Source organism: Myotis daubentonii, chromosome 19, assembly GCF_963259705.1.
Source record: "Myotis daubentonii chromosome 19, mMyoDau2.1, whole genome shotgun sequence".
Classification (NCBI taxonomy): domain Eukaryota; kingdom Metazoa; phylum Chordata; class Mammalia; order Chiroptera; family Vespertilionidae; genus Myotis; species Myotis daubentonii.
The window spans coordinates 27,242,488-27,258,421 of NC_081858.1; the positions used below are offsets into that span (position 1 = coordinate 27,242,488).

The 15,934-nt window shown below is 53.8% G+C and overlaps 1 gene segment (V, D, J or C); it reads left to right on the forward strand.

Moving 5' to 3' along the window:
• Window positions 1-9,015: 9,015 nt before the first annotated feature.
• LOC132221905 (immunoglobulin lambda variable 2-14-like) overlaps window positions 9,016-15,934 on the forward strand; it is a 124,270-nt gene continuing 117,351 nt past the window's right edge. Inside the window, 2 exon segments of the V gene segment in view lie at window positions 9,016-9,141; window positions 9,247-9,567. Of these exon segments, the coding sequence occupies window positions 9,096-9,141; window positions 9,247-9,567 (367 nt within the window).

The following is a 15,934-nucleotide window of genomic DNA, read 5'->3' on the forward strand; positions in this document are numbered from 1 at the left end:
GTATCCGGGACTCAACTGACGGCTCCTACGGACTGATCTGCCTCTTCTATCCCAGCCCAGGGGCAGAGAGAAGCTTCTGGGCCCTTGGGCATGAACAGGGTCCACACCACTTCACAGAGGAAATCAAACAGAATCCTCACTCTCAGGGCCAGCGAGGGCGGAGCCAGGGCTTCATCTCTCTCCTCTGAGAGCCGCTCATGGTTGGAGTCCATCGGGGAGGCCCGGAGGGTGTCCTGTTGAGCAGCACCTTCCCTCCTGGGGACCTGGTGCTGGGCCATTTCCTGGAGGAACTGGAGAGGCGGGGAGGGGCCTGGGCCGCAGCTTCATCCCCTGGGCAGGGGGCTACCTCCTGCTCTGGCGCTGTCTCTGTCTTTTCCCGCCTCTGTCAAATGATCTGGGAGCCTTTCCTCCGCCTCCAAAGGCTGAATGGACCGGGTTCACCTTCTCCTTGTGGTTCGTCATGTAATGTCCTCCGTGGCTGCATTTGTTCTGAGTTCTTGTCTGTGGAGCTAAGGGAAGGAAAAGAATTCACGTGCATTTCCGTTTATGTTTCTAAATTCCTTCTGTTATGAGATGCATCATCCCCAAAGAAGTGTGTAGAGATGAGCACTCACAGTGCAGGGAGGAGTAGTACATAGAAACCACATCTGCCTCTGGCTGCATCTCCTCACCCAACGCATGTCCATCCTTCCCACTCCCCAAAGAGCCACAGCACTGGCTTTGGGGTTAATCCCCTATTATTTGCTTTTCATTCCTTCCCTGTACCTCCCACAACTGCATCCTCAAACCAGGTAGTTTTGAAACAATGAGAATAAGCTAGCCTAGCCGGTTTTGCTCAGTGGATAGAGCCTTGGCCTGCGGACTGAAGGGACCCGGAATGGATTCCGGACAAGTGCACATGTGCAGGTAGCAGGTTTAATCCCCAGTAGGGAGCGTGCAGGAGGGAGCCGATCCATGATTGTTTCTCATCATTGATGTTTCTATCCCCACTCCCTCTCCCTTTTCCCTGAAATCAATAAATGAAATGTATATTTTTTTTTAAAAGAAGGAGACGTGGCCACCACGCAGTGATGGGGGTCGTGTGGCTGCAGCCATGGGATGCTGGCGGCCTGGCAGCTGCAAGAGCCAGGAAACATTCTCCCTGGAATCTCCAGAAGGAACCACCCCCCTGACACCCTGATTTCTGCTACTCTAAGCCCCTGGGGCTTCTCCATTTGACAGTTTTTTCTTTGCGCAGTGTATTGTCTCCGAACTTGTGGAGACCTCAGTGTGTCTTCACCAGGTCCCATGTCATCCTCCAGCCCTCCTGCTGGGGTTTTATTGAATGTTTCCTTGGCCTTGAGCCAAGAGCTGCGTCACAAGCCATAACCTTGTGCCAAGTCCATGGTGGGACGGGTTAAATAGCCTGAGATGAGCATCTGGGCCACCTGGTGTGGCAGGCGACACATTCCATTCTAGAGGAAGCTGATGGGCAAAGGGAAATGGGCTTAGGGGGAAACAGAAGGGCCCGGGGGCCTGGTACTGAGCGGGATGGGAAAGGACAGAGATGGGAAGGAGGTAAACAGGGATTTCCAGTGGCCACTCAGCTCCCTCCCCAGTGCGTGGGATGCACCCTCTTCGGCCACCAGGGGGCAGCAAGAGCCCGGGTTGTGGGGAAGGTACTGCTGTGATTCTTGCTGTCCATCTGAGGCCCTTGTGTCCCAAACAGCTGTGCCCAACAGATCACCTCTTACGTGTTAGTGCTAATACATCCAGGGCTCAGCTTCAGTCTCAAGCCACCGCAGAGACCGAGGATGGAGCCATGCGGAGCAGCCATGCTGACTAAGGGGAAGGAGAGGGAGTGCAGGGCCATATGCAGCTCCCTGCTCTGCCATGGGCCCTGGGAAATGGAGCAACTGGATCTTAGCAAACCTGTCCTCACCTTTGCGCACACAGTGCAGAGGGGAAGTCCTGGGATTTCTCACCAGGAACCACCATGACTCCCACAACAGAAAAGGAAGGTATCCATCCGCCTGGCTGGCTCCATTTCCGCATGCTGTCCTGAGCCCAGTCTGATCTTGCTTAGAATATATTAAAGTGTTTGGTTCTAATTTTTTTAAAAAAAATATTGATTGATTTGAGAGAGAGAGAGAGATCTATTTGTTGTTCTATGTATCAGTGCATTCATTGGCTGATTCCTGTATGTGCCCTGACTGGGGATCAAACCTGAAACCATGGCACACTGGGAGGATGTGCTAATCAATGGAGCTTCAGGTTCAGGGCAAGAGTTTAGTTCCTGCTAATGCTCTTTCCAGGGAAGCAGGCGTATCTAGACTCCAGATCTAGTCAGAGTGGAGTGAGGAGAGGCAGGTGCAGGAAGTGGATTTGCATGGACGCCCCTCCCTCCTCTGAGCCAGGGGGAGGGGATAAGAGAGGTCTGGGGGAGCCAGGCTCAGGCTTGGGGTCTCAGAAGGCAGCGCTCTCAGGGCACCTCCACCATGGCCTGGGCTCTGCTCCTCCTCAGCCTCCTCTCTCAGGGCACAGGTGAGGCCTCCGGGGAAGGGACACGGACACCTGGCCTGACTCTGCCTCCTCCAGGCCCCCGGGCCCAGCACTGAGCTCACCAGAGTGTGTTTTTGCTCTTTTCAGGGTCCTGGGCCCAGGCTCCCCTCACTCAGCCGCCCTCAGTGTCTGGGACTCCAGGGACGTCAGTCACCATCTCCTGTGCTGGAAGCAGCAATGACATTGGGAGAACTAGTGATGTCTCCTGGTACCAACAGCGCCCGGGAACGGCCCCTAAACTCCTGATTGATAGGGTCAGCAATCGGCCCTCGGGGATCCCTGAGCGCTTCTCTGGCTCCAAGTCTGGCAACACGGCCACCCTGACCATCGCTGGGCTGCAGGCCGAGGACGAGGCCGATTATTACTGTTGCTCATATACAACCAGTGGCACTCACCACAATGGTGCAAGTTCATGGGGAAGTGAGACCAAAACCTTCACTGAACTCCCTCAAGTCCCTTCACTCCTCAACTCAGACTTTCATTTGTTTATCCTTTGCTATTATTTTATTTTTAAATAATTGCAAACTTAAACACAAATTTAAAGATAATATACAGAAATCCTCTGTAATCTTTTCCCTGATTCACCACTTTTTAACATTTTACTGTATTTTTTATTATATTTTCTTACTTTCATCTGTTTCAGCATATATGTTTATGGTATGTATATATATGAACATAGGTATATACTCATACATGCATATACATACTCAACACAGACACCAAGACATTCATTTTCTGAATCATTTGAGAGTAAGTTGGATCCACCACCACCTACTTTTAATATCTGTTTTCCCCAGAATTTATTCAATAACATACGTCATTTCAAGGTGTAAATTCAGTGGCTTTTATTCTATTCACGAGTACGTGCATCCATTACGCTCTATAATTCCAGAGCGTTTTTATTCCCCGGAAGGAATGCCTCACTCATTAACAGTCACCCCAGTTTCCCTCTTTTTTCAACGAACTCCCTCCCAACGGTGGCCATGGCCCACAGAAGGAACCACGCACTGCACGGGCTCCTGTGTTTGATTTTTCTCCTTCATCCAGTGTTTTCAGGGTTCACTCCTGTTGAAGCCAATGTCGGGACTCCATCCCTTAGCGCGACCCAATGACACTGCATCGCAGGGAAAGACCTCATTGTATGTATCCGGGACTCAACTGACGGCTCCTACGGACTGATCTGCCTCTTCTATCCCAGCCCAGGGGCAGAGAGAAGCTTCTGGGCCCTTGGGCATGAACAGGGTCCACACCACTTCACAGAGGAAATCAAACAGAATCCTCACTCTCAGGGCCAGCGAGGGCGGAGCCAGGGCTTCATCTCTCTCCTCTGAGAGCCGCTCATGGTTGGAGTCCATCGGGGAGGCCCGGAGGGTGTCCTGTTGAGCAGCACCTTCCCTCCTGGGGACCTGGTGCTGGGCCATTTCCTGGAGGAACTGGAGAGGCGGGGAGGGGCCTGGGCCGCAGCTTCATCCCCTGGGCAGGGGGCTTCCTCCTGCTCTGGCGCTGTCTCTGTCTTTTCCCGCCTCTGTCAAATGTTCTGGGAGCCTTTCCCCCGCCTCCAAAGGCTGAACGGACCGGGTTCACCTTCTCCTTGTGGTTCGTCATGTAATGTCCTCCGTGGCTGCATTTGTTCTGAGTTCTTGTCTGTGGAGCTAAGGGAAGGAAAAGAATTCACGTGCATTTCCGTTTATGTTTCTAAATTCCTTCTGTTATGAGATGCATCATCCCCAAAGAAGCGTGTAGAGATGAGCACTCACAGTGCAGGGAGGAGTAGTACATAGAAACCACATCTGCCTCTGGCTGCATCTCCTCACCCAACGCATGTCCATCCTTCCCACTCCCCAAAGAGCCACAGCGCTGGCGTTGGGGTTAAGCCCCTATTATTTGCTTTTCATTCCTTCCCTGTACCTCCCACAACTGCATCCTCAAACCAGGTAGTTTCGAAACAATGAGAATAAGCTAGCCTAGCCGGTTTTGCTCAGTGGATAGAGCCTTGGCCTGCGGACTGAAGGGACCCGGAATGGATTCCGGACAAGTGCACATGTGCAGGTAGCAGGTTTAATCCCCAGTAGAGGGCGTGCAGGAGGGAGCCGATCCATGATTGTTTCTCATCATTGATGTTTCTATCCCCCCTCCCTCTCCCTTTTCCCTGAAATTAATAAATGAAATCTATTGTTTTTTAAAAGAAGGAGACGTGGCCACCACGCCGTGATGGGGGTCGTGTGGCTGCCGCCATGGGATGCTGGCGGCCTGGCAGCTGCAAGAGCCAGGAAACATTCTCCCTGGAATCTCCAGAAGGAACCACCCCCCTGACACCCTGATTTCTGCTACTCTAAGCCCCTGGGGCTTCTCCATTTGACAGAGTTTTTCTTTGCGCAGTGTATTGTCTCCGAACTTGTGGAGACCTCAGTGTGTCTTCACCAGGTCCCATGTCATCCTCCAGCCCTCCTGCTGGGGTTTTATTGAATGTTTCCTTGGCCTTGAGCCAGGAGCTGCGTCACAAGCCATAACCTTGTGCCAAGTCCATGGTGGGACGGGTTAAATAGCCTGAGATGAGCATCTGGGCCACCTGGTGTGGCAGGCGACACATTCCATTCTAGAGGAAGCTGATGGGCAAAGGGAAATGGGCTTAGGGGGAAACAGAAGGGCCCGGGGGGGGGCCTGGTACTGAGCGGAATGGGAAAGGACAGAGGTGGGAAGGAGGTAAACAGGGATTTCCAGTGGCCACTCAGCGGCCTCCCCAGTGCGTGGGATGCACCCTTTTGGGCCACCAGGGGGCAGCAAGATCCTGGGTTGTGGGGAAGGTACTGCTGTGATTCTTGCTGTCCATCTGAGGCCCTTGTGTCCCAAACAGCTGTGCCCAACAGATGACCTCTTACATGTCAGGGCTAATACATCCAGGGCTCAGCTTCAGTCTCGAGCCACTGCAGAGACCGAGGATGGAGCCATGTGGAGCAGCCATGCTGACTAAGGGAAAGGAGATGGAGTGCAGGGCCATACTCAGCCCCTGCTCTGTCATGGGCCCTGAGAAATGTGGACCTTTGTCAGCCAACCTGTCCTCACCTTTGCGCACACAGTGCAGAGGGGAAGTCCTGGGATTTTTCACAGGGAGCCACCATGACTCCCACAAAGGGACAGGTAGGTATCCCCCTGACTGGCTCCATGTCTGCACGCTGTCCTGAGCCCAGCCTGATCTTACTTAGAATATATTAAAGAATCTGGTTCTTTAAATTTTTACTAATTTATTTGAAAAAGAGATAGAGATCTATTTGTTGTTCTATATATCAGTGCATTCATTGGCTGATTCCTGTATGCGCCCTGACTGGGGATGGAACCTGAAACCATGGCACCCTGGGACAATATGCTAACCAATGGAGCTACCAGTTCAGGGCGAGAGTTTAGTTCCTGCTAAAGCTCTTCTTTCCAGGGAAGCGGGCATATCTAGACTCCAGGTCATGTCAGAGTGGAGTGAGGAGAGGCAGGTGCAGGAAGTGGATTTGCATGGACGCCCCTCCCTCCTCTGAGCCAGGGGGAGGGGATAAGAGAGGTCTGGGGGAGCCAGGCTCAGGCTTGGGGTCTCAGAAGGCAGCGCTCTCAGGGCACCTCCACCATGGCCTGGGCTCTGCTCCTCCTCAGCCTCCTCTCTCAGGGCACAGGTGAGGCCTCCGGGGAAGGGACACGGACACCTGGGCTGACTCTGCCTCCTCCAGGCACCCCGGGCCCAGCACTGAGCTCACCAGAGTGTGTTTTTGCTCTTTTCAGGGTCCTGGGCCCAGGCTCCCCTCACTCAGCCGCCCTCAGTGTCTGGGACTCCAGGGACGTCAGTCACCATCTCCTGTGCTGGGAGCAGCAATGACATTGGGAGGTATAATGATGTCTCCTGGTTCCAACAGCGCCCGGGCACAGCCCCTAAACTCCTGATTTATTTTGTCAGCAGTCGGCCCTCAGGGATCCCTGAGCGCTTCTCTGGCTCCAAGTCTGGCAACACGGCCACCCTGACCATCGCTGGGCTGCAGGCCGAGGACGAGGCCGATTATCACTGTTGCTCCTATCGATATACAGACAGTAGCACTCTCCACAGTGGTGCAGGTTCATGGGGAAGTGAGACCAAAACCCGCCCCAGGCTCCCAGGCGCCCTCCTTGCTCTGAAGAGGCTCCCCTCCCTGGGCAGCGGGCTCAGGCGGCCTGGCCTGGAGGATTCGTCCTCTACCCCTTCCTCCCGCCTCTCCCAGAGCCTTGAGAGCCAGCGTGTTTTTTCAGCTCTTCTCCCCTCTCCCATGAAATCCACAGGAGCCCAGCTCTGGGGTTACTGCCTTTGCTGTGTTTTGTGCATCCAGCGTCCCCTCATCCCAAAGCATTCATTGGAACAGCCACAGGGAGGCTGTGCTAGGCATGCTGGGTAGATGTCCCACAATCCTCTGGGAAATCCTCACTTCAAATCCCTGGGCCTCCCACACCTGTGCAGACCAACCTGGATCCAGTTCTCCACTAATGAAGTGGGAAAGACAATAAAGAAAAAGTTTTAATTTCCCGCCTCCCTCCTTCCCTCTCTTCCTCCTTTCTTCCTTCCTTCCTTCCTTCCTTCCTTCCTTCCTTCCTTCCTTCCTTCCTTCCTTCCTTCCTTCCTTTTCGGGCTCCCAATACTTCCCATGACCAAGGAAGGTGTGAGGTGGGGATCTGAGGGAAAGGCTGTGTCCTCTCAGAACTGCCCTCTGCCCAGGTCTCTGAATGGTTCTCCTGGGGCAGCCTGCACATGCAAGGCCATCCCATTGGATGGATCTGTACAGTCGGCTGCTTGGTTCTTCAAGATGTCTGTTGGGGTGGCCCCATTCCTCAGGGATCCCCAAAGCTCTTCATGACGACCCAACACATTTCCAGCCACAATCCCAGTTAAAATGAATCAACAAGTGAAATACATCTCATTTGGAAGAAGTGAAGTCTCCACTATCATTTTCTCCATTGGAGTTATTGGTTGATATGAGTCACTCCCCATGCAATCAGCATGGATCTGGGATTAAATATTAGTGTCTTTAATTTATATGCTGGGCTTCACTGGTCATTAGTCATAGTTGCAAGTGGCCCTTTTGCTTCCTGTGCTGGCTGTCATGCTTAGCATTTCTATGACGCGTGTTCTCACGTGGGCACGTGTGTGCAGAATGACTGTAAATGAGAAGGGGGACTTCTGCACCCCGGGCTCTGAGTCCTCGTGATCCTAAGAGGACAAGGGCCGAGGACAAGGTGGGACCAAGTGAAGGTCAGAGGTCTGCTTCCCACAGGAAGGATGAGGACAACTGGCCTGTGCCCGGGCGCCCCATGGTTTCCCAGGAGACAAGGATCCAGTCCGCTTGGTCCACAGGCCCAGCTGATGGGCTTCTGAGCCAATGAGTGACTACTATCATCACACTGTCTCCTCACACTGAGGTCAGGATGGTCTGAGCTGCCTCCCCCATGACTAGGCTGGCATCATCTGAGGCCACCAGGGGGCAGCGTTGCCTGCATTTGGGAAGGTGCTCCCTGGGGTTCAGCCCTGACCTATAGGATGTCTTCTGGGTGCTTATCAGGCCCTTCTCCTGAGCAGGTGGGCGGTGGAGGTGGATGTCCTGTGTCTGTTCCATCCCAATGTTTCCCCTCCTGGGAGAGGCAGCAAATGTCCCGGAGCCTCAGACGCTGTGGGGATTGGACACAGGACACGAGAGGACTCATTTCAACTGAGGAGCGTCAGAGAAGGTGGAGAAAGACTGGGAGATACCAGCTTTGCCCCTGGTTCTTGGGCAACAGGGGGACTGGAGTTCCAAAAGCCAACCTAGAGCTTGTCCTCCCTCCTCCCAGTGTCTCAGAGGGGAGTCCCCGTATTCCTCAGCCAAGAACCGTGTGGATGACCAAGGAGGAGGGACAGGACCTCCAAGGTGGCCTCCAGTCCCTAGGCACTCGACTGTGGTCTCAGCGGGCCCCCCGGTGAGTTAAAACTCTCCACCATAATCTCTAAGGTTCACTCTGCGTCTGGTGAGCAGAAGCATCTACTAGATCAAGGGCCAGGTCAGTCCCTTTTCATCAGTCTATGTTGTTCTCTATAATCCACAAATGAGTGAGATCATGTGGTATTTATCTTTCTCTGACTGGCTTATTCCACTTAGCATAATGAAAAGGGACAGATCCAAAGACTGAGAAACAGCGATCAGGCTATCAATCCCCAGAAGGAAAGTAGGGGAGGGCGGGGGTAAGGGGAAGAGATCAACCGAAGGACTTGTATACACTTATATAAGCCAAACCAATAGACATGGACAACAGGGGGATGGGAGCATGAGTGTGCCGGTGGGGGGGGGGGGGGGTTGCGGGTTAATGGAGGGATGAGGACACATTTGTTATACCTTAACTAATAATAATAATAATAAAAAGGGTCAGGTCAGAGTAGGGAGAAGACAGGCAGGTGCAGGAAATGGATTTGAATGCAGGCCCCTCCCTCCATGAGCCAGGGGGAGGGGATAAGAGAGGTCTGGGGGAGCCAGGCTCAGGCTTGGGGTCTCAGAAGGCAGCGCTCTCAGGGCACCTCCACCATGGCCTGGGCTCTGCTCCTCCTCAGCCTCCTCTCTCAGGGCACAGGTGAGGCCTCCGGGGAAGGGACACGGACACCTGGCCTGACTCTGCCTCCTCCAGGCCCCCGGGCCCAGCACTGAGCTCACCAGAGTGTGTTTTTGCTCTTTTCAGGGTCCTGGGCCCAGGCTCCCCTCACTCAGCCGCCCTCAGTGTCTGGGACTCCAGGGACGTCAGTCACCATCTCCTGTGCTGGAAGCAGCAATGACATTGGGAGGTATAATGATGTCTCCTGGTACCAACAGCGCCCGGGCACAGCCCCTAAACTCCTGATTTATGATGTCAGCAGTCGGCCCTCGGGGATCCCTGAGCGCTTCTCTGGCTCCAAGTCTGGCAACACGGCCACCCTGACCATCGCTGGGCTGCAGGCCGAGGACGAGGCCGATTATCACTGTTGCTCATATACAAGTGGTAGCACTCTCCACAGTGGTGCAGGTTCATGGGGAAGTGAGACCAAAACCTCCTCTGAACTCCCTCAAGTCCCTTCACTCTTCAACTCAGGCTTTCATTTGTTTATCCTTTGCTATTATTTTTTTAAAAAATAACTGCAAACTTATACACAAATTTAAAGGTAATATACAGAAATCCTCTAAAATCTTTTCCTTGATTCACAACTTTTTAACATTTTATCATATTTGCTTTTCTTTTCATTTTTTTTATTTTCATCTATCTCAGCATATATGTTTATGGTGCATATATATGAGTATAGGTGTATACACACACACACACGCAAATACATACTCAACACAGACATCATGACATTCATTTTCTGAATCATTTGAGAGTAAGCTGGATCCACCAGCACCTACTTTTAATATCTGTTTTCCCCAGAATTCATTCAATAACATACGTCATTTCAAGGTGTAAATTCAGTGGTTTTTATTCTATTCACGAGTATGTGCATCCATTACGCTCTATAATTCCAGAGCGTTTTTATTCCCGGAAGCAATACCTCACTCATTGGCAGTCACCCCATTTTCCCTCTTCTTTCAAGGAACTCCCTCCCAACGGTGGCCATTGCCCACAGAAGGAACCACGCACTGCACGGGCTCCTGTGTTTGATTTTTCTCCTTCATCCAGTGTTTTCAGGGTTCACTCATGCTGAAGCCAATGTCGGGACTCCATCCCTTAGCGCGGCCCAATGACACTGCATCGCAGGGAAAGACCTCATTGTATGTATCCGGGACTCAACTGACGGCTCCTACGGACTGATCTGCCTCTTCTATCCCAGCCCAGGGGCAGGGAGAAGCTTCTGGGCCCTTGGGCATGAACAGGGCCCACACCACTTCACAGAGGAAATCAAACAGAATCCTCACTCTCAGGGCCAGCGAGGGCGGAGCCAGGGCTTCATCTCTCTCCTCTGAGAGCCGCTCATGGTTGGAGTCCATCGGGGAGGCCCGGAGGGTGTCCTGTTGAGCAGCACCTTCCCTCCTGGGGACCTGGTGCTGGGCCATTTCCTGGAGGAACTGCAGAGGCGGGGAGGGGCCTGGGCCGCAGCTTCATCCCCTGGGCAGGGGGCTTCCTCCTGCTCTGGCGCTGTCTCTGTCTTTTCCCGCCTCTGTCAAATGTTCTGGGAGCCTTTCCCCCGCCTCCAAAGGCCGAATGGACTGGGTTCACCTTCTCCTTGTGGTTCGTCATGTAATGTCCTCCGTGGCTGCATTTGTTCTGAGTTCTTGTCTGTGGAGCTAAGGGAAGGAAAAGAATTCACGTGCATTTCCGTTTATGTTTCTAAATTCCTTCTGTTATGAGATGCATCATCCCCAAAGAAGCGTGTAGAGATGAGCACTCACAGTGCAGGGAGGAGTAGTACATAGAAACCACATCTGCCTCTGGCTGCATCTCCTCACCCAACACATGTCCATCCTTCCCACTCCCCAAAGAGCCACAGCACTGGCTTTGGGGTTAATCCCCTATTATTTGCTTTTCATTCCTTCCCTGTACCTCCCACAACTGCATCCTCAAACCAGGTAGTTTTGAAACAATGAGAATAAGCTAGCCTAGCCGGTTTGGCTCAGTGGATAGAGCCTTGGCCTGCGGACTGAAGGGACCCGGAATGGATTCCGGACAAGTGCACATGTGCAGGTAGCAGGTTTAATCCCCAGTAGGGAGCGTGCAGGAGGGAGCCGATCCATGATTGTTTCTCATCATTGATGTTTCTATCCCCACTCCCTCTCCCTTTTCCCTGAAATCAATAAATGAAATGTATATTTTTTTTTAAAAGAAGGAGACGTGGCCACCACGCAGTGATGGGGGTCGTGTGGCTGCAGCCATGGGATGCTGGCGGCCTGGCAGCTGCAAGAGCCAGGAAACATTCTCCCTGGAATCTCCAGAAGGAACCACCCCCCTGACACCCTGATTTCTGCTACTCTAAGCCCCTGGGGCTTCTCCATTTGACAGAGTTTTTCTTTGCGCAGTGTATTGTCTCTGAACTTGTGGAGACCTCAGTGTGTCTTCACCAGGTCCCATGTCATCCTCCAGCCCTCCTGCTGGGGTTTTATTGAATGTTTCCTTGGCCTTGAGCCAGGAGCTGCGTCACAAGCCATAACCTTGTGCCAAGTCCATGGTGGGACGGGTTAAATAGCCTGAGATGAGCATCTGGGCCACCTGGTGTGGCAGGCGACACATTCCATTCTAGAGGAAGCTGATGGGCAAAGGGAAATGGGCTTAGGGGGAAACAGAAGGGCCCGGGGGCCTGGTACTGAGCGGGATGGGAAAGGACAGAGATGGGAAGGAGGTAAACAGGGATTTCCAGTGGCCACTCAGTGGCCTCCCCAGTGCGTGGGATGCACCCTTTTGGGCCACCAGGGGGCAGCAAGAGCCCAGGTTGTGGGGAAGGTACTGCTGTGGTTCTTGCTGTCCATCTGAGGCCCTTGTGTCCCAAACAGCTGTGCCCAACAGATCACCTCTTACATGTCAGGGCTAATACATCCAGGGCTCAGCTTCAGTCTCAAGCCACTGCAGAGACCGAGGATGGAGCCATGCGGAGCAGCCATGCTGACTAAGGGGAAGGAGAGGGAGTGCAGGGCCATACTCAGCCCCTGCTCTGTCATGGGCCCTGAGAAATGTGGACCTTTGTCAGCCAACCTGTCCTCACCTTTGCGCACACAGTGCAGAGGGGAAGTCCTGGGATTTTTCACAGGGAGCCACCATGACTCCCACAAAGGAACAGGTAGGTATCCCCCTGACTGGCTCCATGTCTGCACGCTGTCCTGAGCCCAGCCTGATCTTACTTAGAATATATTAAAGAATCTGGTTCTTTAAATTTTTACTAATTTATTTGAAAAAGAGATAGAGATCTATTTGTTGTTCTATATATCAGTGCATTCATTGGCTGATTCCTGTATGCGCCCTGACTGGGGATGGAACCTGAAACCATGGCACCCTGGGACAATATGCTAACCAATGGAGCTACCAGTTCAGGGCGAGAGTTTAGTTCCTGCTAAAGCTCTTCTTTCCAGGGAAGCGGGCATATCTAGACTCCAGGTCAAGTCAGAGTGGAGTGAGGAGAGGCAGGTGCAGGAAGTGGATTTGCATGGACACCCCTCCCTCCTCTGAGCCAGGGGGAGGGGATAAGAGAGGTCTGGGGGAGCCAGGCTCAGGCTTGGGGTCTCAGAAGGCAGCGCTCTCAGGGCACCTCCACCATGGCCTGGGCTCTGCTCCTCCTCAGCCTCCTCTCTCAGGGCACAGGTGAGGCCTCCGGGGAAGGGACACGGACACCTGGGCTGACTCTGCCTCCTCCAGGCCCCCGGGCCCAGCACTGAGCTCACCAGAGTGTGTTTTTGCTCTTTTCAGGGTCCTGGGCCCAGGCTCCCCTCACTCAGCCGCCCTCAGTGTCTGGGACTCCAGGGACGTCAGTCACCATCTCCTGTGCTGGAAGCAGCAATGACATTGGGAGGTATAATGATGTCTCCTGGTTCCAACAACGCCCGGGCACGGCCCCTAAACTCCTCATTTATGACGTCACAAAACGGCCCTCGGGGATCCCTGAGCGCTTCTCTGGCTCCAAGTCTGGTAACACGGCCACCCTGACCATCGCTGGGCTGCAGGCCGAGGACGAGGCCGATTATTACTGTTGCTCATATAGGAGTGGTAGCACTCTCCACAGTGGTGCAGGTTCATGGGGAAGTGAGACCAAAACCCGCCCCAGGCTCCCAGGCGCCCTCCTTGCTCTGAAGAGGCTCCCCTCCCTGGGCAGCGGGCTCAGGCGGCCTGGCCTGGAGGATTCGTCCTCTACCCCTTCCTCCCGCCTCTCCCAGAGCCTTGAGAGCCAGCGTGTTTTTTCAGCTCTTCTCCCCTCTCCCATGAAATCCACAGGAGCCCAGCTCTGGGGTTACTGCCTTTGCTGTGTTTTGTGCATCCAGCGTCCCCTCATCCCAAAGCATTCATTGGAACAGCCACAGGGAGGCTGTGCTAAGCATGCTGGGTAGATGTCCCATAATCCTCTGGGAAATCCTCACTTCAAAACCCTGGGCCTCCCACACCTGTGCAGACCAACCTGAATCCAGTTCTCCATTAATGGAGTGGGAAAGACAATAAAGAAAAAGTTTTAATTTCCCTTCCTTCCTTCCTTCCTTCCTTCCTTCCTTCCTTCCTTCCTTCTTTCCTTCCTTCCTTCCTTCCTTCCTTCCTTCCTTCCTTCCTTCCTTCCTTCCTTCCTTCCTTCTTTCCTTCTTTCCTTTCTTTCCGGGCTCCCAGTACTTTCCATGACCAAGGAAGGTGTGAGGTGGGGATCTGAGGGAAAGGCTGTGTCCTCTCAGAACCGCCCTCCGCCCAGGTTGCTGAATGGTTCTCCTGGGGCAGCCTGCACGTGCAAGGCCATCCCATTGGATGGATCTGTCCAGTCGGCTGCTTGGTTCTCCAAGATGTCTGTTCGGGTGGCCCCATTCCTCAGGGATCCCCAAAGCTCTTCATGAGGATCCAACTCATTTCCAGCCACAATCCCAGTTAAAATGAACCAACAAGTAAAATACATCTCATTTGGAAGAAGTGAAGTCTCCACTATCATTTTCTCCATTGGAGTTATTGGTTGACATGAGTCACTCCCCAGGCAATCAGCATGGATCTGGGATTAAATATTAGTGTCTTTAATTTATATGCTGGGCTTCACTGGTCATTAGTCATAGTTGCAAGTGGCCCTCTTGCTTCCTGTGCTGGCTGTCATGCTTAGCATTTATATGACACATGTTCTCATGTGGGCACGTGTGTGCAGAATGACTGTAATGAGAACAGGGACCCCTGCAGTCCGGGCTCTGAGTCCTCATGGTCCTAAAAGGATGAGGACTGAGGACAAGGTGGGACCTACTGAAGGTCAGAGGTCTGCTTCCCACAGGAGCGATGAGGACAACTGGCCTGTGCCCGGGGTCCCCATGGTTTCCCAGGAGACAAGGAACCAGTCCGTTTGGTCCACGGGCCCAGCTGATGGGCTTCTGAGCAGACCAGTGACTACTACCATCTCACTGTCTCCTCACACTGAGGCCAGAATTATCTGAGCTGCCTTCCCCATGGCTAGGCTGGCATCATCTGAGGCCACCAGGGGGCAGCGTTGCCTGCATTTGGGAAGGTGCTCCCTGGGGTTCACCCTAACCTGTAGGAAGTCCCCTGAGTGCTTACCAGGCCCTTCTCCTGAGCGGGTGGGCGGTGGAGGGGGATGTCCTGTGTCTGTTCCATCCCAATGTTTCCCCTCCTGGGAGAGGCAGCAAATGTCCCGGAGCCTCAGACGCTGTGGGGATTGGGACAAGGGACACGTGAGGACTCATTTCAACTGAGGAGCCTCAGGGAAGGTGGAGAAAGACTGGGAGATACCAGCTTTGCCCCTGGTTCTTGGGCAACAGGGGGACTGGAGTTCCAAAAGCCAACCTAGAGCTTGTCCTCCCTCCTCCCAGTGTCTCAGAGGGGAGTCCCCGTATTCCTCAGCCAAGAACCGTGTGGATGACCAAGGAGGAGGGACAGGACCTCCAAGGTGGCCTCCAGTCCCTCTCCTGTGGTCTCAGGGGGGGCCCAGTGAGGAAAAACTGTCCAACATAATCTCTCAGGTTCGCCCTGCTGTCTGCTGAGCAGAAACATCTAGATCAAGGGTCAGCTCAGAGGAGGGAGAAGATAGGCAGGAAGTGGATTTGCATGAAGGCCCCTCCTTCCGTGAGCCAGGGGGAGGGGATAAGAGAGGTCTGGGGGAGCCAGGCTCAGGCTTGGGGTCTCAGAAGGCAGCGCTCTCAGGGTACCAACACCATGGCCTGGGCTCTGCTCCTCCTCAGCCTCCTCTCTCAGGGCACAGGTGAGGCCTCGGGGAGGGACAGGGACACCTGGGCTGACTCTCAGCCTCCTCCAGGGCCCCCAGGCCCAGCACTGAGCTCACCAGAGTGTGTTTTTGCTCTTTTCAGGGTCCTGGGCCCAGGCTCCCCTCACTCAGCCGCCCTCAGTGTCTGGGACTCCAGGGATGTCAGTCACCATCTCCTGTGCTGGGAGCAGCAATGATGTCGGTGGTTATAGTGATGTCTCCTGGTACCAACAGCGCCCGGGCACGGCCCCTAAACTCCTGATTCATGATGACACAAACCGGCCCTCGGGGATCCCTGAGCGCTTCTCTGGCTCCAAGTCTGGCAACACGGCCACCCTGACCATCGCTGGGCTGCAGGCTGAGGACGAGGCCGATTATCACTGTTGCTCATATGCAGGCAGTAACACTCTCCACAGTGGTGCAGGTTCATGGGGAAGTGAGACCAAAACCCGCCCCAGGCTCCCAGGCGCCCTCCTTGCTCTGGAGATGCTCCCCTCCCTGGGCAGGGCGATAGGGGGCCTGGCCTGG